We start from the raw sequence: 27,788 nt of genomic DNA, 5'->3' as shown, positions 1-27,788 counted from the left end.
AGCACCTTCAAGCATACTTGAAGGTGCATCTCCAGGTAAACCCGTGCTTCTCATGCAGCTCCCCAGCCAGTAGTTCCTGAGGAATGGAGAGGTAACCTTAGGAAAACCAGTAACAGTTCTTGCCAGTGCTGTGAGCTGACCTTGCTCTCTGCCATGGATGGAGCTCTGCCAGCACTGGGGAGGTGCAGGGGCTAATGTGGGAAGGGGTAGCACAGGGGACAGGGATCTGCCTGTGCATTAGGGACAAAGATCAAAGGGCTCATGTGTCCCCCAGTCCTGCATCCCATGGTTTTACCTCTATGGCATGGGTCCTTCTTTGGGTCCTCCTCCAGGGAGAGCTATTTATGACTTTATAATAATGGTGAAATAAATGGCTGCCGCTCCCTGTGCTGTTCGGGAGCAGCAGGAGATGAGAGAGCCTTGAAGGCTCCATCACAGAGTACCCGTGAGACTGAAGTCCCTTGAAATCAGTCTGGCTTTTGACATATTTCATTTTGTTTGCATAAAACAGCTTTTCACAAACGCCCACACCATCAGTAAAGGAGGAGGCCAATGATAACATCACTATATTCACCAGGATCTTGGATGGTCTGCTGGACGGCTACGACAACAGACTGCGCCCAGGACTGGGAGGTAGGAAAAGGTGGTGGCTCAGCCAGTCCTCTGCTAGACAGGAGTATTGTCTACATGGTGCCCTCTCAAGTGGGTACCTGCTCTTGGCTGTGACAAGGGACTTGTGTGTGATTAACTAAAGTCAGTCCAGAAAGCAGATTTGTCTCCTAGCAAATGGGGCACAAGTAAAAAATTACTGAAAATTGTGTTCTTCAGTCACTCAGGTCATCTGAGGTTGGCTTAGGAGAGCATCTATGATACATTTTTTTCTGTAATTAAATATGGTTTGGATTTTTCTTTCTGGTATTTCCTAAGGTGAGCAAGACATTATGCTAGCAGGTTGGTGCAAGATTGCCTTACTGGTCAGCCTGTATAAAATTATGTTGATAATGCATATCCCTTTTAAAAACAGATCTCCAAACCATCCATATTTAGACAAGTACAGCAAATCTTTATTGATATGTCTTTTTGATAACCTCTACAGCAGCTATTTTAAAACCATAGCATGTGAATAGTGGTTGCCATCCTAACCTTGTTGAGCCCTCCTTCAGCTCTCTTTCCCCCAGATTTCTCTCATTTTCTACCCATGTGTAAACCATCTGTTATGTTTCTTCCTGGCCCTTTTTTAATCTGGCTACCCCCACCCCTTCCTCTTGTGAGACCAACACATTGCTTTCATCCCTTTCTCTCCTTCTCCTCTCACTTTACACAGAGATGCTTGAAAATAGGGCTCGATGCTTTTTATCTTATATAACGAACTTCTGAAATTTCTGCCCTTAAATTAAATTAGACCTGGATTTGAAAAGATGCCAGAAGCACTTAAGAGACTTGAGGGTAGAAATAATTTGACCTAACTTTGGACATCTCTGATAGCTGTCTGGAATCAGGCAGATCACCCAAGCCAGCTGAGGGGAGTAGGTCCTTCCAAGGTACACTTCATCTGATCCTGTGGTAGGTATTGCATAAGTGCTGGCAGTGTTAACTGACAGCCCAGAAAGCCAATCCCATCCTGGGATGCATCAAAAGAAGAGTGGCCAGCAAGTTGAGGGAGGAGATTCTTCCCCTCTGCTTTTGTGAGTACTGTGTTCAGCTCTGGAATCCCAGCATAAGGAGGACATGAACATATTGGAGTGAGTCCAGAGGAAGTTACTAAGATGATAAGAAGGCTGGAGTATCCATACTGTGAAGACATGAGAGAGTTGGGGTACTTCACCCTGGAGAAGAGAAGGCTCTGGGGGTAACCTTGTAGAAACCTTCCATTGCCTAAAGGTGCTTAGAGGAAGGATGGGGAGGAACCCTTTGTCAGGGAGTGATGGGATAAGGGATAATGGTTTTAAACTGGAAGAGGGTAGATTTAGATTAGGTATTGGGAAGAAATTCTTTACCCTGAGGGTGGTGAGGCACTGGAACAGGTTTCTCAGAGAAGCTATAGATACCCCATCCGTAAAAGTGGTCAAGACCAGGTTGAATAGGGCTCTGAGAAACCTTATCTAGTCAAGGGTGTCCCTGCCCATGGCAGGGGATTGAAACTAGATGATCTTTAAAGTCCATTCCAACCCAAACCATTCTGTGTCTCTATGAGCAAAACTTGTCAGTCAGAGGAAATGCACTCTTGAAGGGCTGGTTTCTTTTTGTTTGTAAGAGCAAAGCCTAGACTCCCAAAGGTCATCAACTGCATTTCATCCAGGATGAAAAGCCTCCTCAAGCATGCTCTTAATTTCAATCTTTTGGGGATTTTTGAGTAATTCAGAAATTAATAGAAGTAAGCATTGCTAGAAGGTATTTGCATTTTAAAGCAATTACTGATGCGGAGCCTATGTTTATTACAGAGCGAATAACTCAGGTGAAAACAGACATCTATGTTACCAGTTTTGGTCCTGTGTCAGACACAGAAATGGTAAGTTAGCATGTGGCTGCCAATTTGATTGTATTTACTTTGCTGAAGTCATTTTTGGAACCATAATTTCTATTCAGATCCTGCAATACCTCGAGTATTTCTTTATGCCAGGAATACACCATTGACGTTTTTTTCCGACAAAGCTGGAAAGATGAAAGGCTGCGATTCAAAGGACCTATGCAACGCCTTCCTCTTAACAACTTGCTCGCCAGCAAGATCTGGACCCCAGACACTTTTTTCCACAATGGCAAGAAGTCTATTGCTCACAACATGACAACCCCAAACAAGCTTCTGCGCCTGGAGGATGATGGCACTCTGCTGTATACCATGAGGTAATAGCCAGGGTTGATTTTTTCTGGTGCTGATTCCCAGATAACTACAGTTATTTGTGGGGAGCATCACTTTCTTCACTCCTAGTAGACCAGGGAACCAATCTTTCACACATATTTGTGTGAACATCAAGAAAAATGGAAAATATAATTGCAGCCTTAAAGTACAAATTAGTAGCTTCTGAATAGTGCTAGTGCTTAACTATTTCTTTTGATTAAATGGAAAGCATATTCTCAACAGATTGATGATTCAGTTCAGCTTTTTTATGATGATCTGTTCTCTCTTACTGTTTGTGTTTGTAGCTGTAGTGCAGACTGCAGGAGAACAGTATCCAAGACCAGAAACTGAGACTTTGTTCTGGGGCAGTACATCTTGAACCCTTGGAGCTTTTGTTATATTTTTTGTATTAATTTGACTAATAGTGCTAAAAAGCAAATGATCATAAGGATAAATGGCATAAGCTAGCAGCACTGTGAAGCTGCTTTAGCAAGTACAATCCTTCAAACAAAGCTGGGACATTATATTACTTAGAAGCAAATGGGTGTCTCAGATCTTCGGAATTGTACTCCTCTTCTGATTTGAGTATACTGCCAAGAATCATCATTGCATAATGTAGATAAAAGATATAACATCAATAATTTTAGGTGTCTGAAATTATTTCAGGCCAAATCCCACATCAGTGTATGGAAATTTGCTCATTAAAGGTAGTTAGCCTGTAGTAATTAAGACTGCTGTATATCTTCAACAGGGTTTTCTCCAAGACCATAGTCATATGGACAACTTGAAAAAGAGATAAAAGTAAAAACCTACTGAGCAGCAAAAGGTTATTCTGAACTTTCAATAAACAAGCCCAGAGTGCTTGAGACCCAGCAAAGTGCTCAGGAGCCTGAAGATGGGCACTGAGATGACGGGGTTTTCAGCAGGCAGCCCCCAGCCATGTGTGGGAAGCCAACCTCTGGCTGCTGTTGTGTCCTGCTGTGGGGCTGCACAGTCCTGTCGCTGGCAGGGCGAGTCCCAGGCTTGCTCATGGGCATAGTGGTTAAGACTTGTTGAGGCTCAAGAGGGTTATGCTTCTGTACACAGGGACCTGGAGCTTCCCAGGTTTTATTTCAGGTGTTTCAAACATGTTTGAGTTTTTTGAGCCATCTTAAATCCCTTATTCTGGAAGGCAAAGGAGACATGGGGTATCTTTACGTATGTCCTTACTGTTTTAGACCATCCCAGTTGTAACTGGATTAGCACTAAAAAGACTTAGACATGATGGAAGTTCATGTTTAAAAGAAGGGAAAACCATCCTAATTTTCTCTTCTACTGTGTGTGTTGCTGTACTTACTAGCCCCAAATTAGTGATAATCCCACCTATCGGTGAGCTCATCACTGAATCTGAGTTACTTTGTCAAGGTGTCTCTCAGGTGAAAATGGCATAATAGTTTCAGTTCCCACAGGTACCCTACTTAGGAAAAGCTCAGCATATGCAGCTGGAGAAAAACATGGATGTGACACAGACTTTCTCATCATCCCACTCAGCTCCTTTTTTCCCTGATTTTTTGGGATTGATGATTTTGTAGACTACAGAAAGAACATAATGCTTTTGTAACCTAAAAAACCATGCAACATAACTTTTTTTTGGTTAGAATATTGTCTGTGGAAATAAAATTTCTACTAACCACAGTATATGTGATAAGAAATAGAGTGCAAATCTTTTAAATCAGCTTGCTTTCCACTGTTACAAGTAATAACTTTCAAATGTCTATCCCTTCTGCTTAAACATGAGTCAGGACCCTGCTTTTGTAAGATGCATGGAGCGGTGCTCCTTTGGAGGCAGAGCCATTCTGTGCCACAGGGTGTCTTGAGGGTATCATCCCAACCTGTTCAGAGGTGACTGTGACAAGCAGCCAGCCCCTTCAGCTTCCTTGAGTGTCCTAACAAAGGTAACAGCTAGCAGAGTTACCTAGGATGGCTTTCCTTGAGAAGATAGACAGCACTGGGCTTTTTTTGGGGGGAGCTGCTTGTCTCAGTGGTAATGCATTGCGAAGTACTGAGTTTCAGCTGAGGCTTGAGCCCCAGTTCCTGTAGCTCCCATCAGGCTTACTCAGTTCTCAGGATCTGGGGATGTGTAGACAACCCTCTGTTAGCTCTGCATTCTCCTCGTTTCCAAGGAGGAATTGCGAGCTTCCCAGACTGTACGTAGGAGTATTCTGTGTGGGGAGGATTGGACCCTCTGTCATTGACAGAGATGCCTGAATTGCTTTTGCAACCTTGCATCTGGCTGCCTGAATGAAGGGGAGGAAAGCAGCCGAGCCAATGCTGACCTTCCATCCAATTTCACTTCCAAATATACCAAGTATGAGCAGCTGAGCAAACTTCCAGCTTTAGTACTTGTCAGGACATACGTTTCCATGACACACGTGTTTACTTATAAAGAAAAATGTACACCTCGCATATTGCATTTGATGATACATTGTCTGGGTCAGAAGTTGACGGGATGTGTGTTGGATGGAAATCTGATAAATGAGCTTCTCTGTATGTGTGACATTAAAGTCCTTCTGTGTGAATACAGGAATGCGTCCTCTAGACAGATTTCACATACAGCAGTGTTCTCTGTGGGGAATGACTTAATAATTCTGTTTGTCTTTCACTTGGGAGGACCTATTAGTTTTATGTCACTAATGTGATTTACAGATGAAGCGCTCCTGAATGGAACGCTGCAAATTCTGTTTCTGCCCCTAGAGGGGAGTATTGTCTGTAGCTCCACTTTAAAATTTTTTACTTTTTTTTTTTCCTCAGTAAGAGCACTGGTATAAAAAGCAGTGGAAAACATACATCATATTTCACTAATATATATATATATATAAAATAGCTTTTTGAATGAAGGTAAAAATTAGATTATTTTCTTTAAAAATCAAAATATATTTTGTTTATATTATCGGAGAAATAAATATTGTAAAACTTATAGAATTTGTTTATTTTGAAAAATTGGAACAGTGATTTAAGCAAAATTTTCAGACTAAGAAGAGAACCATCATGTTTCAGTGAGCTGCATATTTTTTCTTTTTTTGCTCAGTGTGAATTGGCTGTAAAGACAGAAGCTTTGATAAACTTTGCTGTAGAATGCCAGAAAAAAATGCTGTGAAGAAGCCAAAAATTATATGAAGTAGAGCATGCTCATTAGAGCTAAACTTTTGGCCCATATATTAACTTTTGGCCAGCAGCTTTTATGCATTTTTTAATGGTTTTCTATCAGCTTGTAGATAGTGAAAAATCTTTCTTATGCCATCACAAAGGCACTCCTTAGAGCCCCATTCTCACTGTCAATTTGAAAGGACCCCAAATCCCTTTTTTTATCACCAGGACTTCCATGCATCTGATATAATCTGGGAATTTAGGACATAGTCATATATCTGAGGAGTGCACAGATTTTTCCTGTGTTATTATGGCAACAGAAGGCTGCCAGAGAATCTGGGAGAGTTTACAGTAAAATCTGTCCCAATAATTTGCATATGAATAATTTAAAAGCTGGAGAATGCAGCCATTCTTCAGCATGGTGTTAAAAAAACTCCAAAATTGTTAATACAGTCCTAAAATACTGTTACCTTTACAGCTCCAGAAAGATATTTACAATTCAGCAAAGTGTGTCCACTTGATGGCAGCATAACCACGCTGTTTGCTCTGCTGTGGTGCACACCCAGGCTTCCTTGGGCTGAAAATACTGATTCTTACACTTAGCATTAAAATTGTTTGTGCGAGTGAACACATGTCCTGAGTGCATGTTAGCACTAATTCTGCTCTTCCATGAAGGGCTTGGATTAGCAACCTCACCACTTTATGCTCAAGAACTATTGATCATAAAACCAGCTGACCAGAAGATACGGTGCTGCTTTCAAGATTTTAATGGGAAAGCCAGTGTTTGTTTGTTTGTTCATTTGTTTGTTTGTTGAAGGGAAAATTATTCTATGAGAAATGTGTACGTTCTCAAGATCTGACTTTGACAGACATAGGTTTGCTTGTGTGCCCACGAAGAAGTGATCAGCAAATCCATGATTTGAAACGAGTCCTCAGTTTTCCATCAGCCAGATGTCTGGTTCCAGATGGAAACATTTCTGTTCAATCTGAATGCATTTTTCCTTATTTATTTTTTATGTCTACAGAAAGGGATCTGTCAATACTTTTTAGGTATTTTATAAATATTAAAAAACTAATTACAAGTTATGAAGACATACAAATACGCATTTCCTTTCCCTGTGTTAGACTTGCTGTGTTTTCTTTTGTATTCAAGCTTCAACCTGCCAGAAGCTGGAAGGAAAAAAAAAGTGATTTCTTTACATTGGACTGAATCTTGCAGAGTGATGAAAACTTGCAGTGGTGGCAAGGACTCTCAGCTGCTTTTCGTCAATTCAGATTTTGACAGAGGGAGAGAAAATAGGGATATGTGAAGTGAAGGGCCCTTCCCTGAGGATAGCAGCAGGATTCTTGATTAAACACCAAGTCTTTTGCTTCCTATAGCTCTGTTTTGGTTGCACATTTCCTCATTTCTCAAAAGCTGTCCTTCAAGGAACCAAGATTTGTTGTTTTGAAAAATCCAGGGTTGGAGTTGCTCACAGGGAGAGAAAGGCATCAGAGAAGACTGTGGTGTAATTCATTCAAAATGGACAATTATGACCAAATACAATCCCTATGTAGATTGTGTGACAATGGCCTATTCTGCTGGTAATAAAAGTGGGAAGAGCCCTGCAGAGCTCTCCATCACAGAGATAGGAACTTGCACAGCAAGGGCAGAATTGATTAAAAGACAAAACCCAAACAAGAACCAGCATGTCCTTGGAGGAGGGGATGCTTGCTTGGGCTTTGAGGAGCCACAAAAGGTACAACTTTAGTTCCAGGTCTGTGCTGAGTGCAGAGGCAGACCCAACCTCCCTTTGGGGTTATCTGATGCAGTTTCTGCCAGATTCCTTTGTGTTCCACCTGCTTTATAGGCATGAACCAGCAGAGCTGGAATGTATGGATAGGGTGGCTGGACAGAACCCAGAAGGAAGCAGTGCTCTGACAGGTCCCCCCAAACACCCAGGGAAAGGACAGATGCTTTGGTGACTGTATCTGCCCAATCTGCTTCTGAATCTGGGGGCTTTGAAAGTGTCTGGTAGATGCTGAAGAATTGTTATGGTTCTTCTGTCTTTTTTTACTATTAGGGGAGGATAACATTACAGTGGACACCCTGGTTATTTCACTTAGACAGAAATTAGTATCTTAATCTGCCTAATCAGAAATACCATCCTCTGAAGTACATTATATGTGTGCTGAAACATTTGACTGCCAATGAGTAATCTAAAATACACTGTGGTATAATGCAAGCAGAGAGGGTGGGATTCACTTAATTCTGTTAATCTGTAATGTTGGTGACTGCAGCTGAGCCTCTGGGCCCAGATTTGCTCCCAATGCAGGAGAGAGAATTTCATATGGAGTTAGAAGTCTACATTATTTCAGATGTCTGCTTTAGTAGTGAAGTTAAGAGGCTTATTTCTCTCCACTCACACTTCAGGGGTTCTTATTGTTTGTTTCTTTTTCACAGGGGCAAAGGAGAACAGCGTAACTAATGCCATTTAGTTTAGTTTAGTCACTTGAGTCCCATCTTAGTTATTTCCTTTGGTGTTTCCTACCTCCATACTCCTGCAGCCTAGAAATGAGTAGTGTGCCAGCAACCTAAAGCTGTGGGATGTTCTGGCCAGCAGCTGGACCTGTTTTGTGGAGGACTCATACAGTTTCCTCTCTGTGCAACCTAAAGCCCAAGGTTGTGCAAGCATAGCACATCTGGGCACACATAAACTGGGTTCAGTCCTCTGCTTTTGCCTAGGTGGGTGTAGGAGGGAATATGGTGCACCTTATAAGGAGGTCAGGAAACAAATGTCACTAGGAGATTTGGCAGTTCCTTCTCTGAGGCTGAACTGCTACAAACAGGTGATTATGCTGTAGCAGATGCTAGCACTGGTGGTGGTATAAATAACAAACAGATGGTAAATTGAGGCCTGTTTCATGGCTATTTATGGTGTTAAACAGCTGAGGAATCATAGGGCTCTTTTCCTGGTGCAGTGAAAACTCACAGTCTGACCCTTTACCCTGCCTTTCATGGTTGTATTGATCAGGAGCATGTATTATTTCATAAGTAAGGCAAGAAAACCCCAGATAATAACGTCCTGCTTGGATGGCTAAACAGCTTTCTTCATGTACCAATAAGGTACATACACATAGGGATGTCTAATCCCAGTCACTTCCCACTTTTGTAGAGGTATAGGGAGCATTAATGTTACACAAAAGGCGTGACCTTGGAGGTAAACCTGAGATGGGTAAGAGGAAGCTGGAGTTAAATGCAAGTGGCTGAAAGGAAGATGTGATGGTTTTGAGCTCTAGGTCTGAAATGTGGAAAATTACCAAAGATTTTTGTTCTGTATTTTGGGTTGCCAGGTCATAATCCTTCTTACCTATCCTGCCATGTCTGTACATCTCAATCTAAATGTGGGAGAGCCCAAATGGGCTGGTACTGCACATCCTGGTATCTGCTCTTCCTCCTCATCCCTCCCCGCACTCTTACTTTTTAAATCCAGGTAATTTTTCTCAGAAAAAAATACTTAATGTAGTTTATGGCTATTCATAGAAATATAAAGGGTGTGTGAACTGGGAGGAAGCAAAAAGATGTCTGTGCAATGAGGTAGCCTTCATCCATGGAGGAACACTGACATACTGACAGGCAGAAATGGAAAAACAAAAGCCCTTTTGGACAGTCAGAAAACCGGCATTGATCAAATTGCCTAGCAGGTGATATCCAAACTGAAGGATGACTGCACTTTGTCCATAGCCTTCATCATTTAGTGTGATTTCTATGCTTCCTTCTTTCTCCTGTACTGGGGTTGTCTTCCACTGAAAGCAAAGATCAGCTGTGTAGTTGATTGGCACCAGGGATTGCTGGCTGGTTCTGCCAGTAACTGGAACTGGCCTCTCCTGAGACCCAAAAAGAAGCTCATAGTTGAGTGTTACTCAGCACTTCAAGTTCAACTGCACTTACTGCAGTTAGCTCTTCCTTGAACATGCTATCAAAAAAACATGCAGATAAGGAGATTTAAATCAAAATGTGTAGCATGGGCAGACTTGGGGAATGGGTGGCCTGGCAAAATAAGGTGTGGGCTGGTTGAAATGGTTCCCATTTCACCTGCATCAACAACTGCATCAGCTTCTTGGCATTGCTAGAGCTAGTTACATTTTTGGGTTTTAATTCAAGAATTCACTAAAAAAAGAAGCTGATGCAGAGGCGAAGTTCAGAAGCCTTCTTCATGGGGTGCCAAAAGAGAATTCAGGCCATAAAGAAGAGAAAGCTTGAAGAAGTTTTTAAGTAAAACTATCCAATAGATGGATGTGATACTGTGCAGAGCATTCAGAGCTGCATAGCCACTTTGATCTAAAGTTTCTTTAGGAAAGTAAAATGAGAGAAGGAAGAGAACCTGAAGAAGGAATTGTCTGTCAAAAAGGTTGGGGTTTTTACTGCACCAGTTAGTCTTGCAAAAAAACAGAGCTTTATCCAGTAAGTTCTACCTTGCTTATGGACTTCATTAGATAACTTGCATGGCAAAGTTGGCTACGCACAAACTCACTGCTTGATCTATTGGTTTTATGCACTTAAAAGAAGTACTGGAGAATTAAAGGTATTACCTTTACTATAAATATCTGCTTTCTGTAACCTCCCAAATACATATAATGTAATCTGTGTGTCCTTTTGGTTATTTTATTGCCTTTTTCTGTTTTTCCTGTGTCTAGAGGCTGAACATCTCCCCTATTCCTGTCTAAGAGTATGCTCTGAGTATGTCAAGTTATTCCACATGCAGTGAGGTCATTCTTATAGTGGCACAGCTTTTGAGACCAATTCTGCCACCTCAGATCATGTCACAATAACTTAGTCTGCAGCACAGTTCATCTAGGCAAATAAAGTCTTGTTTTACACTTCAGCAGAAGCTGTGATGAGGATTTTGTTTGTTTAAAATGAGAGTTTTGCTGTCATGTGCACCATGCATCTGAATTACATATTCACAGCTCCCAAAAGCATCAATGACTGAAGTTCTTAGTCTTTCATAGTCTCTTCCCTGTAGCATTTTAAAGGACATTTTGTTGTCACATAATGATAGCACATCTCAGCATCATAGGAAAGTTTGGACATGGTAGAATTCTTGGCAGAGCGGTTATGAAGGTAAAATGGGCTAAGACAGAAATTTCTGCAGAGCACCTTGCTCTAGTTTTAGCTTTACTTTCTGTTCTCTGTTCACTTTATGTGGTGTATGCCAAAGAAACCAGTGTTTATAAGTAGGAGACAGTGGTGAACTGCCTCCACATCCCACATGGACATGCAGATCAAGGCTCTGAATCTGCATTTTGGCCTTTTTTCCAACAAAGTGATGAAAATCCATGAGAAAAGCACTGTTTGAGTCTCAAAGAATAATCACTTCTTTCCCCTGAGCCAGGCTACAGACAATCACCCAACCAGGGGCAGGTTTCAGGGTGACTCTTACAGCCACAGGTCAACATTCTAAAACTTCTGTGTGGTGTTCTGTAACCCACCACTATCAACAGGGTTTGTTAGTACTGTATGGCAAGTGCTTCAAAACTAAGAAAGTTCCTCATATATATTTATGTTTGTGTGTTATGTTTGTATATATATATATATATATATATGCTTGTATATGCATATATATATATATATGCTTATAATGGCACACTACATTTATTTCAGGAACACAGGGAGAGATTAATTCCCTGGACTATACACTTACTGTGCTGGGGCCTGAAACAAGTCTTGTTTTAAAACCTTTTGCAAGAAATAGAAGTTTGCTTATTGAAGTGTTCCCAAGACATCACAATAGGAGACTAGCTGAATGGTATCATCAGTCAGGGTCAAATGAATAATTTCACAAACCTAAAGTTTGAAACACCACAGTTTGGAAAAACAACCCAAAGGAATAACTCTATTATTCTCCTGGTGCCATGTGTGTTAGAGGGCATACTGGAGATACCAGAAGGGGTCAAGTTATTCTGCTGAGGTTGTGCTGGAGCAGGTACCCCAGGAAGCTTCTCCTGGAGTTGATTCCTGAAAAGGGTCTGACCCAGCCCTGAAGTCTCCCTTTTCAGGGAGCCAGCAAGCCTGCTGGAGTGAGCTATATAAGGCTGGATCCACTTAACTCTTTTTTGGCATGTTGGGGAGATAGGTTGCAGTAGGTTTAAGGTGAGTTTTAAGCAAGTATTTTCCCTTTTATTCAGGGAAATGGCTGGTCTCATGCTGGAGTGGGGGTGGGGGAGAGGCACTTGGGCTCACCTGAGCCCCAGAGCAGGTACTGGTTGGCAGCACAGGTGGGGTCAAAGCACAGCATTTAAATGTTCCCTTTAAACAGGGGTGAGGGTAGTGCACAGAAATAAATAACTAAGAAGATGGAACTGGTTTGGGGATGAGTGCAAATAGGCAGAAAAACTCCATATCTCTCTGGCCATAGTACCTTAGTGCCAACAAAAGTATTTCTGTGTCCCCTTCATCTGTAACGCTTACTAGTCAACATTTCTTTGAATTAAGTTCTCCCAAAAGCCACTGGTGACTTTGCCTTTCTGCTTCCCTCTCATTCTAGAGCTCTCTGTTTTAATGTTTTTCATATTAAAGTTAGTAGCAAATAACTTTTTATAAGCAAAAGCAAGTTTTGCAGCTGTCTGTGGCTCCCCAGGCAGGTTACTGCCCTCAACGCCTGCCTGACAGCTGCACATAATATGTTAGAAAATGTTTCCTGCACTCACAGGGTAGGAGAAGGATGCTCAGTCCTCTCTCTCTTCTCTCACAAGTAGGAACAGATGCTCCTTGCATTGAGGAGATCATGGGAACAGCTTGGGGGTCCCTGCAGTGATCTAAAACAGGGTCTTGCAGGACAGGGTGCCTCCTATCTCAGGGACTGCTACTGAGGGTTTCTCAGGACACCTTGAAGCACACTTACTCCAAATGTCTGCCCCCCTAATATCTGAATTTATTTCCTTGCCACATCCTTGATTTTAACATCTCTTCCTTTTCCTTCTTGCTAAAAAGGAACAATCTCTTGAAAGCATTGTGATGCTTAATTCCCCAGTGGAAATGGTTGAAGGTGACTTTTCTGAAGCAAACAAGTCTTGCTGCTTGAATTGTGCTTTTCTTAGATATTTGTTTATGTGTCTTGAAACAGAATGTCAGTAATCACTTTATGTTCTTAAAAGCTATACATTATGAAGCTTTGATAAAGCTTTCGTGTACAATTATATGTGATAGATTAAATAATTTGTAGACCTAACAGGTTTTTTTCAGATAAATAAGGTACACAATAGCATTTTGTTTGTTGATTAACACTTGGTTAGCAGTGTCAGTATTTGGAGCATTATGAGAACAAAATTTTGTCATTAATAAATCAGCAGCTGTAATCAGGGTTTGTTACATGTTTTGGATGAATAGTAGTCCCATTTAAGTCAGGGAAAATTTTACCATTATATTCAATAAAATCAGAGTTTTATTCTCTTGTTGCAAAGGACCTTTAACAGCTGCTTATAATCTTGTCAAAGACTGTTTGAGTGGAACTAATCCCATAGGGGTTTCATTAAGAAAGAATGATGGTGGACGAGAGAAGCTTTTAAATGCTTCTGTTGGAAAGAGCTGCCTTTTGAGCAATGTGTGTGCTGTGACAGAAAAATCCTGGTTTGGTGACTGTCACTAGCTCAGATAACTGTACTACACTGGGCACAGCAATCATCATCATTCTGGAGAATCACAGATCATTCTGGAGTCACCATGTTAAAAGGATTAGGCAAAGACTGTTTCATATGTGCATGCCCAGGCCTCCTTTCTCTTTCTTAAGTAAATGCAAACCGAGAGTAATTTTGTTGCAGTCATGGAATATGCTGTGTTGAAATGGACCCACAAGAAGCATCGAGTGCAATTCCCCCTGCATGGGACCATTCCCAATAATCACACCATGTGTCCAAACACTTCTTGAACTTTGTCAGGCTGGTGCTGTGACCACTTTCCTGGAGAGCCTGTTCAAGTGTCCAGCCACCCTCTGTGTGGAGAACCTTTTTCTAATATCCAACCTGAACCTCCTCTGACACCACTTCAGGCCATTCCCTTGGGTCCTGTGTCACTAGCCCTCACAGAGAACAGATCAATGCCTCTTCTTCCCCTCACACAGAATTGTGGGCTCCCCTCAGCCACTTCTAGACAGCTTCCCCTCAAGGCTCTTCACCATCTCCATATCCCTCCTTTGGATGCTCTCTAATAATTTAATATCTTTCTTATAGTGTGTTACCCAAAACTGCATATAATATTCAAGGTGAGGCTGCCCCAGTGCAGAGCAGAGCAGGACAATCCCCTCCCTTGTTCAGCTGGAGATGCTGTGCCTGATGCACACCAGGACATGGCCCTTTGGGCTACCAGGGCACACTGATGTCTCGTGTTCAACTTGCCACTGACCAGGACTCCTAAATCCCTTTCCGTGGTGCTTCTTTCCAGCATCTCATTCCCCAGTCTGTCCATATATCCAGGGCTGCCCTATCCCGGGTGCAGAATCTGGCACTTTCCTTTGTTGAACTTCATAGTGTTGGTGATTTCCCAGCCCTTTGATTTGTTGGAAGTCTCTCTGCAGTGCGTCCCAGCCTTTGAGGGAGGCAACAGCTGCTCCCAGTTTTTTATCATCTGTGAACTTGCTTCGTATCCCTTCCAGTCCTGCATCCAAGTCATTCACAAAGATGTTGAAGAGCACAGGGCCTAAGACAGAGCCCTGCAGAGCCCCACAAGTGACAAGTCATCAGTCTCATGTCATCCATTCACTGCAACCCTTTGTGTCCAGCCCCTGAGCCCGTTGCTCACTCCTCACATGACAAATTTATTTAGCTGTCTGCTGGATATTTTGTCCAGAAGGGTACTGTGAGAGACAGTAGCATAAGCTGTATGGAAATCCAAAAAGATGGCATCAGCTGACTTCTCTTGATCAACTAGATGGGTTACATTGTCATTAAAGAAAATCAGGTTTGAAAAGCATGAAGCCGTGCTGGCTGTGACCAAGCACCGTGTAGTAATCAGCTGTGTAAACTAGAATATACAAAGGGTCCCTAAGCTTTAGCACAATGTTAAAAGCCAATCACTGCAGGTGGTATTTGAAGGAGTAGCCCCAGATATAATTTTTTGGAGACTCCTGAGGCTATGATCTGAATATATAGTTTGTACTCTGCATCTCAGAGCAAATCAGTATGCAGCAACCCATGCCTTCAGCCCCCAGAGTGTAGATGTCTGCTGTGCTGCTTTCATTTCTGTATGCAGTAGAAAATCCGGCCTCTTTGAACCAGGAGTCTGTTGAGTAACTTTGTTTTTCAGGTCCTCACACAGTTATGAAAACCAGTTCATGTTGGGCACAGAGCACATACAGAAATTCAGGGTGGTGACATTTGTGCTATGAATCAGAACCCACAGTCAAGCTTTTTTTACAAGTTTCCTGTCAAAATTTTTGTCACATTGGCCATTACAAGACACTTCAAAAGCCTTGGGTAATGTACACTTCTGTAAGAGATTTCTAGGAGAGTGTTCACTGAGCACTTAAAAATCACCTAAGAGGCTCAACTACATAGTTCTTAATAGCATGTAACAAATAGGTAGAGCTAGTTAATTTTGTTCAAGATTGCCAGAATAGGAGTGGTCCTAGGATAGGGGCATAGGAAAAGGAAAGAAGCATACAGATACCATTGATAGAGAGCAAAATGAACATTTTTTTTTTATCCAAAGAATTCATGTTAATGGAAGGAAAGGCTGTCCCCAAGCACATTAACAGCTCCTAAATTTGGTTCTCCCTTCCCTCAGGCTAGACCCAGAAGACTGCAGCAGCAGCACCCTAGGATATTAAGGGATATTCTGCCTTTTTCTGGATGAGGAATTCAGAGGGGACAGAGGAGTAGCCCTGGCACCTCAAGAGTCTTTGCAGCTTCTGAGTCAGGTAGTGGCAGCCAGATGCCCTCCAGCCTTATCTGCTACCCTTTTATTTAAGACAGGCAAAAATAATTTCTGGACTGACTTAATTAAATTCCACTGGGTCACAGTCTCTGTGCAACTCATCTTCACTTCTCTTCCACATTTATAGTTGATGAATGTCTACAACCTTTCTCATTACACACAAGGGTTATTTCCAGAGATGCAGGCAGCAGGATACAATTCATAGGACAGTGAGATGAAGCAGGAGGTCTTATGCATAATTATGCGCTGAATATTCCTTCACTTCCTGATTCTATACCTGTTGTAAGATGGATATAGGCATTCCCTCCTTCGAAGTTTGCAGATGACAAGTGTGTGTATTAAAATGTAGTCAAGCTGCAGCTCTGAAATGACAAGACTAAACTGTTGGTAGACGAAGAGACAGGAGATGGACTGCAGCAAAGCACGCTGGCTTTCTCATGGGCTCTTAGAGCAAAGTTTCTGAATTTATCAAGAAATTCAAATTTACAGTGCTTAACACAGAAAATAAAATGATGCATTGGAGGGATGGCAGCATTGCTTTCAAGTGCCCATTAGAGTGATTTATGTGAAAAGGATGTGAATTCTGGGCACTATACTACTAGAATCAGCTTATTAAATTCATCCACACACCACTCTTGGTAACTCTGGCTTTGCTGCCTTTGGTGCCCAAGGCCAGTCTCCACTGCAGACAACTACATATCTGAGTGATCTTAAAATATCTTTTGCAAAAATAAAGCTCAAGGACAGTTTTTCTTAAGTGCAGGTATCTCAGGCCTCAGTAATTTCTTCTCTATATTGTACCCTCCTGTCTGTTCATACCAAATGGTAAATTATCTCTGTTCTGAACTGGATTTATTTGGCTGTCTATGGCATATTATCTTTGCATTTTCTATTACTGTGTGCATTTTGCCTTTTTCTCTTCCTGTTTCCCAGCTCATCCTCAAAATATGATCTCTAGCTAGTGATACTGTTGCATTTTCTGTGCTTATTTTGCCATTTCCAGCCATTGGTACAGCCCCAGAATTTCTGTGTGTTAGCTCTAACAGAGTGGAGCTGTTTCCCCCAGCTGATTGTCTGTGTAGCTGTAGTGCCCTGGCAAGGCATCACTGCATTGTACTGAACTGGACTGGCCGAGCACTGTGCCATCTGTACACAGATTATTGCCTGTTACAGCCCCTTTTGATAGATGTGCTTATGGCACCATAGGAAGTGATGACTATATATATGGCCAGTATATATGGCTCAATGTTGCTGTAGTGATAGGAAAGTGTTCTTTTGCATGTTGGTTGTAGGGCATTGTGGATTTCTTTGGAGGTTTTCACTGCCCAAGCAATAGTTTGGTTAGGAACCAGGCTGCCCTCCAGCCCTGTGTCACCCCAGTACCAGGCAGTGTGTAGAGCCTTGGATGTCTCTAGGCTGCTGCCTCTGAGGTGGAATAACAGACTAAAATAAGAAAGCCATAAAGATATTCATAAAATAAAATGAGATTTTAATCTTTTGTTTTCATCCTGAGCAAACTGTTTGTGTTATGGAAATATCAAAATGGCACAAACAAAACAGATTCTCCTTGTGCTAGAAGCATGTTTTGGCTCTCTTGAGATATTTGATATATTTGATGCATTTGATATCAATATAACTGATATTGCACTGCTCAGAAATTTACATCAGACTATTTATAGAACATCAATGGGAAACATCTATATTTGCCTATGGGTATTTTCTTCCCTACCCCTATGTCCAGTCTAGATGAAATATTTCCACATAGTTGCTGGGGAATCCAGGATAGAATTGCTTCCCTAGGCAGTATGCTGGGGAATATGACACCGTTGTTTTTGCCTGACAAGATGCCCAGGTAATTCACAGTGTGTTGAACTGAAATGGACTCAAATACCATGTGATTTCCACAGAAGTTAACCATAGTGCTAGATAAGGTTATGCATATATGTCCTTGATTATATATAACTTTATATATAGATATATTGGTTATATTATATGTTTCTATCTATGAATATATATTTAGTGCATTTAAATAGTTACATCTACATATAAAGGCAATGATTCTTTATGTCTGTAACAGTGCTATTTGACCCAGGAGTCAAATTCCTAGTCCAATTGTAGTATGTACAGAGAGCAGATAAGTATAAAGTATATGGCAAAAACTCTATCACAGGAGTTTCTTCACATACTAATAAGAAAGAATGATCTTATTGGGACAGCTTACATAAATAAAATCATTTCACACGTCTCAGGGTTACTAGATAATGCCTAGGGCACGCACACAGAGTGGTCTACCTGGCTTATCTCACATCCAATTTAACAGGGGGTTATCTGTGATTACAGCAGGAGCAACGAGCCTTCAGCAAAAGCATGCTTGTGTCAGCACTCATGGAGTGCAGTGAGGGACTTAAAAGAAAAGCACAGGGGAAAAAAATGATGTGTTTTCTTTTTTACTCCCCCACAGATTGACCATCTCTGCTGAATGTCCCATGCAGCTTGAAGATTTCCCCATGGATGCACATGCTTGCCCATTAAAATTTGGAAGCTGTAAGTTCTCTCCTGGAATAAGAACTCAAAAAAATACCATTTTCTGGCTTCTCAAGTTCAGCGATGTGTTGTACAGGTCTTTCACCCTCCTCCTCCGCCTTCCCCTTTTAACATGGTTCTTTAGCGTCCCCATTCTGCCCCCCTTTCTGCTACCCTGCTGCTTCTTTCCCATGACTATGCTTTATCTGAGCCTGCTGCTTTTCAACTCATGCCTGCATACTCCATGATAAACAGTGAGATGATGGGTGATATTCCTTATATATCCACATCAAGTGTATCCGCTGTTAGATGGCGTTCTAGATGCAGACAGCTAAATTGATAACTTGGTTTTACATTTGGACTAAAACAACTTTCACTGGACTGATCAGATTGATGTGCAATTATTGTGGTATTTACATGAACCAGACTGCAGTGCAATATCTGCATTGCATATATTAAAAGAGATCTAGAATATTCAAAGAGGAAATATCTTTCCATTTGGCTTTAATAAATCCAGTCCTGTATCCTGTTACATGATGTTTAATACACATGTATTTGTATATATGCACACATTATTCTAAACTGTATGCTGAACGATGATTTTTCCTCAATTCCAAGCCTCTAATCCACCACACTGCTGCCTTGCCAGAAGCTTACTTTAAAAATAACCCCAGGGAATCAGATGGTTATATTTAAAAACAAAGCTCTTAATTAAAGTACAAATGAGGCTACTGCAGCAGACTTTTTAAAAAATTTTGGTAATCAAATCAGAGCTTCCAGGTGCAATCATTGTCTCTGAAGACTTCTGATAATTACCATGAAAGGCATTTTGCTAGCCCCTGAAGCCACCTAACTTCAGCATTTTGCAATGTTTTTCAGCCGTATCAATTTAGAGTCACTAATCCTAGCAAGATTAAGCTTTGCCTTTATCGTCTGTATCTGCCCTGATTTAATACTGACTATATATTGTCTTCTAGTGATCATACCAAGAAGTAAAAATGCTGTTTATAGTAACTATACTACATTACCAAACTTAAGAGAACTGATTTCTTTTCCATCTTCCAATACAGATAGATTCTGTTTCCTCCAAATAGCCACCAGTATTTTAAAGAGTTACTGCAGGTTCAAGTGTGTTCATTGACTTCAGCAGCGTTAATTTACAGCAAAGCCAATATAAATTGGAAGGTCCAGACACCTTTATATTCCACTTAAAAAAGTCTATGGAAATCACCCATGTAATTCTGAACTTGAAAATGGGAAAACATCTCACAGGAGACTGTAATTGTTTATATACAGGGTTAAACAAATGCCACTGGAAAGAATTAATAAGACAAAGAAATAGAACTTATCCTTCCTGGTATTATGTATAGTTTACTCTATCAATAGATGAAGTTACATTTGTTCATTTCTAGCCTAGACTACAGAACTGATATGCTGTATAGTTTTATGAAACCTTGCAAAATATGCAATACTAAAACATAGCTAATGCAATACTAAAACACATATAAATAAAGAGCCTGATGCAGCAGAGGTCAATCTTAAAGTTAATTGGATGTTTCTCTGTGTTAGTTGATTAGCTGCAGTAAGGTACAGGTTCTAACTCTCCATATAGTAAGAGCCAAAAAAAAAGCATCCCAGTCAAACATGTGAGTGCATGAGATAACATTACAAGATAAGCTACAAATGCTTAGAAGGAGTGCCCAGTAATCTGTCTGAAAGTAATTATATGTTCTTCTAGTGCCAATTGTGTTACATGTTAATCACCTCTTAGCACACAGGTAATTTCAATCTGTGTCAAAACCAGCACTAAGGATTTCTATTTTAGGCCTGTGAGGCGATAATAGAGTTTTAGTTTATGTCCCTTGCCATGCTCAGAATAAAATCCTAGAATACATTTATAAGGTATTACAAGTCACCTTTAAGTTCTTTCACAGTGTGTAGACATGGAACCATTTGGTCTGTGCTAGCCACACAACTGGCCTCTGGAAAAAGTAAATTTACAGGGACAAGCTATAGACAGTCTTTCAGTCTTGGGAATATCTGTATTACTGATCTGACAGCTCCCTTGTAATTTATGGAGATTTCATGTGCATATGTTTGTACAAGTAGCAGCCAGTAAGTCTGAGTTTATTGAACTAGTCCAGGTATATTTTAGGAGAGGACAATATTTATTCCCGATTTACAACGATATGGGTTTGCATTGAGTCACCTGCAGGCTTGCAGCAAGACAAAGCCTACAGAGTCATATGATATATAAGCACATACCCTTTCTGCTTTAGCTTTCCAAACTGTCTTTCCCTACAGGCTTTCTTTTTTAATGGTCTTCATTCCAAAAGGTTTTTGAAAAGCCTCAAGGAATAGCATCAAAGTAAATGTTAAACACATTATCAATGGAGCTGGGAGGGTGAAGAAGAAACTGGTGCTAACCAGTCTGAGGATGAAGAGAGCAGGGCAGTGAAATGAAAGAGCTGGCGTATGGTGGATCAGCAGCAAAAAGGATGCTGAGAAGTGATCAGTGTTGCAGCAGAGGCAGGAGCAGGTTATTCATTTTCTGCTGCATGAGCGTTCACTATGTTTGCTATAATTCAGCAGGCAAAAGGCAAAAAGTGCTTGATGTTTTCTTCATTATGAAAGAGAAGGAGAATTAATCTTTTTCATATAAATAAAGGTAGATGTTGAGTTCTTATGTCTTATTTGACTGATTTCTTGCTAAATTAGAATTGTGGGAGATTTTGTGAGCTAGGAAACATGATACATAGCAACAGAATATTTTGTAGAAATAATTAAAAGTCCAGTCAAATACAAAAAATACGATAAAAAGTTATATGTGCATGCCACCAGCCTAGATACCTGCTGGGCAGTTCAAATGCCCACTACAGTAGTGGTATTTTTTAGCACTCTGTGGCATGTCATGAAAAGTGCAGAAGTTCAGGGACAGCTCCTAATGAAATGAACAGAGCAGATTTTAGTTGTCCTTAAGTACAGCTCCACACTGCTCCAAGATGGCAAGATCAGGTGGCTCTGCTCCAGGTGTACATGTACACAGGTTCTTTTCCTGTGGGATTGCATTCCTGCTAGGGGTCAGGGCATCTGTAGAAATGATCCTGCAGAAGTCTCATTTAAAGGGAACTGGGGACGATGCAAAAGCACAGGCTCAGAGATCTCTGCAGCAGGCTCTGCTCTCTTTGAATCCAGGGTGCTTGATGGGGATTGCTGTGACAGTATGTTCATTACCTCATGGTAGCATGGGAAGGGTGTTGGTTTCTTCCATGGCCATATTTACAATAGCTTTCTGATGCAATTCTAATGCTGACCCACACTCTAAATGACTTTGCTGGTCAAACAAGATGTAATGAAAATTCCTGATGCCAAAAGCAGTTTCCCTAGGAGCACCTTAACCCAAGAAATTTGATCTCAACCCCAGGCTATTTCTGGTGTGGGGAGGAAGAATTATATAAAATAGCAAGGACATTAAAACTTCCTAGCTTTATTGCTTCACCTCTTCCACTGACAGTCCCTAAGAATACATTAAGAGTATAATTTAGTACAGTTTCCAAATGCCCATGTGTCACCAGGTAGGTAAGCATCATTATCTCTAGTGCAGCTGAAACAGAGAAGTTAATTGACTTTCTATAAGGTCATGCAGCAAATCAATGTCAGAAAAAGGATTAGACTCAACGTCTTTGGTTGGAGAGGCAGATGTCTAATCCACTAGACCATGAAGGCCTCTGCCCAGGCAACTGACTTAACTCCTAAATCTCATTTTACTCCTGTGTTAATTATGTCGGTGTTACCTAGCTCATGGGGTTGCCCTGAAGATGAATTAGTTAATTGCTGTTACTTGGTGCTTTGACAATATCAGATACTGTAAGGTGGAGTCTATTTATGACAACTGTCTCTTGAAGCTACAGTGCTGGAGTACATTGAGTTATCAGATCTTGTATTGTGGAATGGACAAATACATGAAGCAGCTGCCCACCAGTCACTCAGCAGAAAAAAAAAAACCCTCCTCATGCTATTTTTATAGTAAGTAGCGAGTTTAATGAATATTCTGAAAATAATGAGATCCCCAAGCTTCATGAGCTTTACAGGAAAAAAAACGTGTTTATTCCTGATGAATTTTAAGTTGGCCATGTAGATGGCTGAAGCTGATCACTCTTGATCAACAAGCGAGCTTTCCAGCTGTTGGTAACAAAACAATTTGTAGTGTCTGGAGATAGTAGCTATAGTAGTTTATGTATATCTTCCTTTTTAACACCTCAAACTAAGTCACAGTTTGACTTTTGATAAAGGAAAGTGCACAGGCTGGTTCTGTAGCAGGAGATATGCTCAAATTATTTTCCTCTAATAAGCATGGTGAAATCAGAGTAATGAGGAGACAGTAACTTCACCAGTGTCCCAGATTTTATTGCAACACTGAACATTAAGGCACTCACTGTTCATAAACTATCCATTTCTTGTAGCCACTTAGAATTTTTTTTTTTTAAGAAAGGTATTTTAAGAAAATTTCTCTGATATTTCCTTACAATGCAGAGAAGTCAGTGAGGTGAAGGCACCTACAGGGTTTTTTCTTGATTTTGTACTTTTCCCAATTAGCACCTGCAAAAGGTGCAGGAAAACTGCAAGTATGGAGGGAGAACTTGAAAACAGGGTCCTTTTAAACAGTCTTTAATTCTGGTTTAGTAAAATATTATAAATAATGTATTTGGCCTCTCAAAACCTGTGTGTAAAAGTCTTGTATAAGAATATAATTATAGAAAATAAGAATATAATATAAATGTTAATTTTAAGAGACTTTGAAAAGTGGAAATGGCTTTTAGGAAGCTTTTCATAGGTTGTTCTCGGGGACAGCTGGAACTGCAGTCTCATATGTAGAGGCAGAACTTTTCTGCTACTTGTCCCTATAGCTGGACAGAAGAGGCTCCATGAATCTATTCCTGAGAGCAGAGACAGCACAGCTTGTTGACTGATGGGATGTATTAGTGCCTTCCTTGTGAAAGGACACGTGGAGAGAGCCTGGGCAGACATCTGTGAAATGCTGAGCAGCCAAGTTCAAGACTAAGTTGTGATTTTGCAATTTAAGGCAGAAGTCAGTTAATAGGGAATGAATAGGTTTGGAGGTGTTCTGCTCACTAAGGTAATATCTTCTGTTACATTTTCCTAAGCTTTATCACTGCTTCCTTAGACACCTCCATTGCAATGGATATTGAATTACTAAAATAAGGTGAAGTTAGGTGAATACTAAAACTAAATATTTCTAAGATATTTCATGTATTTTCTTCTCTCTCTTTCAACACTATATTACCCTCAACTACCAACCACCTCTTTAGTTAGCATACTTTTCCTCTTATTTTTTAGTTGTTTAGAAGCTAGAACTCCAGGCACAATGAAAGACTTGCTTGTGGCAGCATCAAAAAGGCAGTCTAGACAACTGTGTTGGGCCATTGTTGTTGTTCTACTTAAGTATAGCTAGCTAGTAAAACACAGGTAGCTAGCCTGAGCTAATTTTCTGTGGAAGCCTTAGAATGAATGGAGGGGGTGGAGACCACCTAATGGTATTGCTGTTATTTGCCTTTATTTTCCTTGGAATCATGGACAGATGACTTGTCATGGGGCCATGTTGTTTAAAAAAAAATAAATATTTTAATGCAGAATGAGCACAGGTTTTTAGCCCATATCAAAAGGCTTGTATTGACAGCAGAGCTCTAGAGAATGGATGGGATGGATCTGTGAAAATTTCAGATAGAAAAATACGCTCCATATAGTTATCTAGAGTCCCTCTATGGCCATTGAAAGGAAATAAGTACTTCTGCAGTGAGGTTCATTAGAATTACTTTTGATATGTGCCTAAGGATGAGATAAATCATATTTTAGAAGTTCCTATTTTTCTGCAGTGCTATCTCATGTAGGTAACTGTATTATACCCTAGTTAGAACAACTTAGAAGTCCATTTTTCTCTGCATTGCTAGCTCAGAAATACAGAACCATACTTTGTTCAGAAGAAACAGTCACTGCTGTAGATTAGTTAGGTGTTACATTATATTGATGGTGAGCTTTTGTATCTCTCCTAATGACTATTTCAGCTATTTCTGCTGGAAGTCCCATTTTTCAAAGGATCTCAATGAGACAGTCAGTAGGGCTCTTCAGGATAGAGAACACTTAACCACTTCTTCAGGCATCTTCTATGAGCTGTGCTGTTTCTTCTGCATTGAGTGCAGTGGGTTAGAACAGCAGACATTAAAGCCTTCTCACAGGTGTTGCATCATAGCCCACAGTCATGTACATGTATATATAGCAATATAGCTTCTTTAATCCAGCATTTGGGGCAATTAGGTCCCACAGTCAAAGTGGAGCAATGTAGCCCAGAGCATCCAAAAGGCAGGAAATTCATCAAGAATGGTATGTTAAATAAAATAATGTAATATTCAGTATTCTAGAGATGTAAGAAAATTTCTTATCAGGAATCTACTTAGAAATTAAAACACAGGATTCTGGGCCTGGACCATGTGGTTGGTTTCTGCAGCAGCTGTTGTTGTAGGACCCCAGCCTGCATAACTTGCAAATGAGTATGACCATAACTTAACACTTGTCTGGTAGGTTTGCCATAAAACTATACTTTTTAGTTTGACAAAAGGGAAAAGGGCTCCCTAAAATGATCAGATCAGTCAGTTTTACTTCACCCATTTTAGGGACACACATCCAGGACTTCCTTGAAAAGGCTGAAGAAACTGTAATATATCCTTCAAGCACTTGCAGTAACTGTCACTCTTTAACTTCTCCAAGGCTTTGTTGTATATACATGGTTACTGTATGTCTGCACTGAGATAATTTTAAAAATACATTACAATGGCAGCCCACCCCCCTGGCTGTGTGATGGCTTTCCTGGAACAGTGCCCAGCTCTGGGTCAGTCAGCTCCTACTTCTGGTCACCTGCTGTGTAGAAGCCAGTGAGTTCTTCCCTCTTAGCTTCATAACAATGTGAGAAAGGGAGGTCAGAAAGAACAAAAGCTGTTGCCTTCCCATGTCTTGCAGCCAGCGCTGAGCCCAGGCTGCAAACTCTGCTGACGTGCAGTGGCCAAGGGCTTGGCTCCCTACCAGCTCAGAGCAGTGTCCATACAGGCAGGATCATCCTTAACAAAGCCCCTTTCTTTGCATCGGCTTCCTGGAGGGTGCCAGCACAGCTTTTGTAGCAGCTGCAAAGAGCCCTGGAGCAGCCAGCACTGGAAGGCTGCGCTCCGCCTGCTCCGGGAGCAGCCTCCTCATCACGAGGTGGCTCACATACTCAGGCTCTTTGGGGAAGAAAAGCTCAACTGGTGGTGGTTTTGAGCTCAAGGAAACAAAAGTTTAGCCGGGGGTAGGGGTTGGTGTGGAGGTACTCAGCAGTGGCAGTTTTGTCTCTCGTGAAAGCAGTCTAGACAGGATTGTGGTGGAGCCGCGTGGAGATCTGGGGTGCATTCATCAGCACACGTTTCCCACTTTGGAGATTACAGCCCAAACATAAAGGCTGCACAACTGCCTGATTACAGGGAATCAGTAAGAGTTGTCAGCAATAGAAAACAACATGCAGAAACTGTGCTTAATATGCTTAAGTTTTCAGATGGCCTTTGGGTGCAAAGCTGCAAAGACATTGCTGGTCTCATAATGCCCCAGAAGGCAGCGCCAGGCTTGCGGTTGCCAGCCACAGATCACAGGTCTATACCACTGGCAAATGGGATGCTATTTGTAAATGTGACAAATGGGTAGATACTGCTCCACGGCTTTAAAAGACAGGTTTTTAATGTCTCTTATTTTCTAAGGTGGCTGTTTCCATGGCTTGTAAGCATTTCATAAACATGTCTGGAATCATTCTCACGATCCCCGTGTGAGGTTGGTAGGTCTCTGCTGCCTGCATTTTGCAGGTGGGCATAAAGGAAGCAGAGAGCAATTACAGTCTCTTCTGTGCAAAGATAGAGTGGTTCATTACTTGCTTTTATTGCCTCTGTCGTTATGGGTCCCTAGGTTCAATTAGAGCCTCCCAGTGCTACTGCAGTACATTAATGACAAAATTACTTGCCTAGGGTTTTTGGGGAAGGAAAAAAGCTGCAAGACACTGATCAGACTTGGATTTCAGTTTCTAGTCTGGCAGCTCCTTTATGACACCTCAGTCTCTGGTGGGCTAGGAAGTCCTTCACCTAAATTGCTGGAACCTCATTAGCCTCCTCTCCTGCGCAGAGAGCCAAGCCAGTCCAAGCTGTCATCTAGTGCTGCTGCAATCCCAGCCCAGCAAGCTTCTTCAAAGGGAACAATTACTTCATGCTGTCCCCCACGAAGAAATGAGAAGGAAAGAGAACTGTGAAGAAAGAAAGCCTGATAAACCTTTTGTTTTTTTCTCCCTCCGCCATCATTGCCACTGAGTCTCCTCACAGCCAGCCTGTGCTAATAGCCAGCCATTTTGCTGAAAACATCCCAGAGCTAAATATGTCAGCAAAGCTAGGATTCCTCTCTCCTAAATCTATATTTTTGTATGGTAAATATATACAGCTGAGCTGATTGCTCTCACTGTCTTAGGGGAGAGAAGTAGATATTTTTAGGCTCAGGTTAATCTCCTCCTAAAATAGGTCAGCTGATGGCTGTAAATAAGGAGCTGTTTTATATATGCACAGAGAAAATGAGATTGTGAGTACCTGTGGTCTCCAGAGGGACTGGGATGGGACAGTTCCCAAAGAGAGGATGTGTGCCTGAGTGCTCTAGCAGAGAGCAGGTGTGATGGCAGTGCCCCTGGTCAGCAGCAGCTCCCCTCAGAGAGGCTCCCTGTATTCATCACTGAGGCTGGGCACTTTGAACTGACAGCCTCAGGAGATTTTATCCCCTTCTCTGAAATACAGGGCTGCACTGTGCCCCAGAGTAGAGGTCTATAATCCATCTTTGGGGGTTTAGGTGACTGCAGCTTTGGCATAGGGAGTAAGTTCTCGTGATTGCAATTTCAAGGCAGTATTAAGGTGTTTGAATAATAATATTTCAGCCTGCTCTCTCTGCATACCTATTGATTACACAGTCACACGGTGTTATTAATGTAGCAGTCCTTCTGAGATTTGTAAATGTCTTCATTAAGGGGTAGGATTCAGAAACAGAGGTATATATTTAGCTGCACAAGTAATTCCAATCACTCTCAGCTGGTTTCAGGCCATACAGATTTATAAGTAAGGGTGTTTTGAATGGTAAGCCCAGCAAATACACTATGATGGTTGAGTCCCTGATGCCGCTTAAGTGGGTGAGAAGAATATCTATAGATTACAGTGAAGTTACAGTTTCATTCTCTGATGTTACATGTGGCCAAAAATACCATATTTGTGAAGGCACCCTCCACAACAAGATCAACTGGAGTATTTTCTAAAATTCACTCTGCATTTCTCA

General features: G+C 41.2%; 1 protein-coding gene across 8 annotated transcripts in view; it reads left to right on the top strand.

Moving 5' to 3' along the window:
• Nucleotides 1-27,788, top strand: part of GABRA5 (gamma-aminobutyric acid type A receptor subunit alpha5) — a 56,496-nt gene that overhangs the window by 9,644 nt on the left and 19,064 nt on the right. For all 8 annotated transcript variants that reach the window (XM_041717384.2, XM_041717371.2, XM_041717368.2 and 5 more), the window contains 4 exons: nucleotides 512-633; nucleotides 2,442-2,509; nucleotides 2,621-2,841; nucleotides 18,334-18,416. In XM_041717384.2, the coding sequence (XP_041573318.1) occupies nucleotides 512-633; nucleotides 2,442-2,509; nucleotides 2,621-2,841; nucleotides 18,334-18,416 (494 nt within the window). The remainder of the gene's footprint in view (nucleotides 1-511; nucleotides 634-2,441; nucleotides 2,510-2,620; nucleotides 2,842-18,333; nucleotides 18,417-27,788) is intronic.

Source organism: Taeniopygia guttata, chromosome 1, assembly GCF_048771995.1.
Source record: "Taeniopygia guttata chromosome 1, bTaeGut7.mat, whole genome shotgun sequence".
Taxonomy (NCBI): Eukaryota; Metazoa; Chordata; class Aves; order Passeriformes; family Estrildidae; genus Taeniopygia; species Taeniopygia guttata.
Note: the sequence above shows the minus strand (reverse complement) of the source record. Positions and strands in the feature narration are given on the sequence as shown.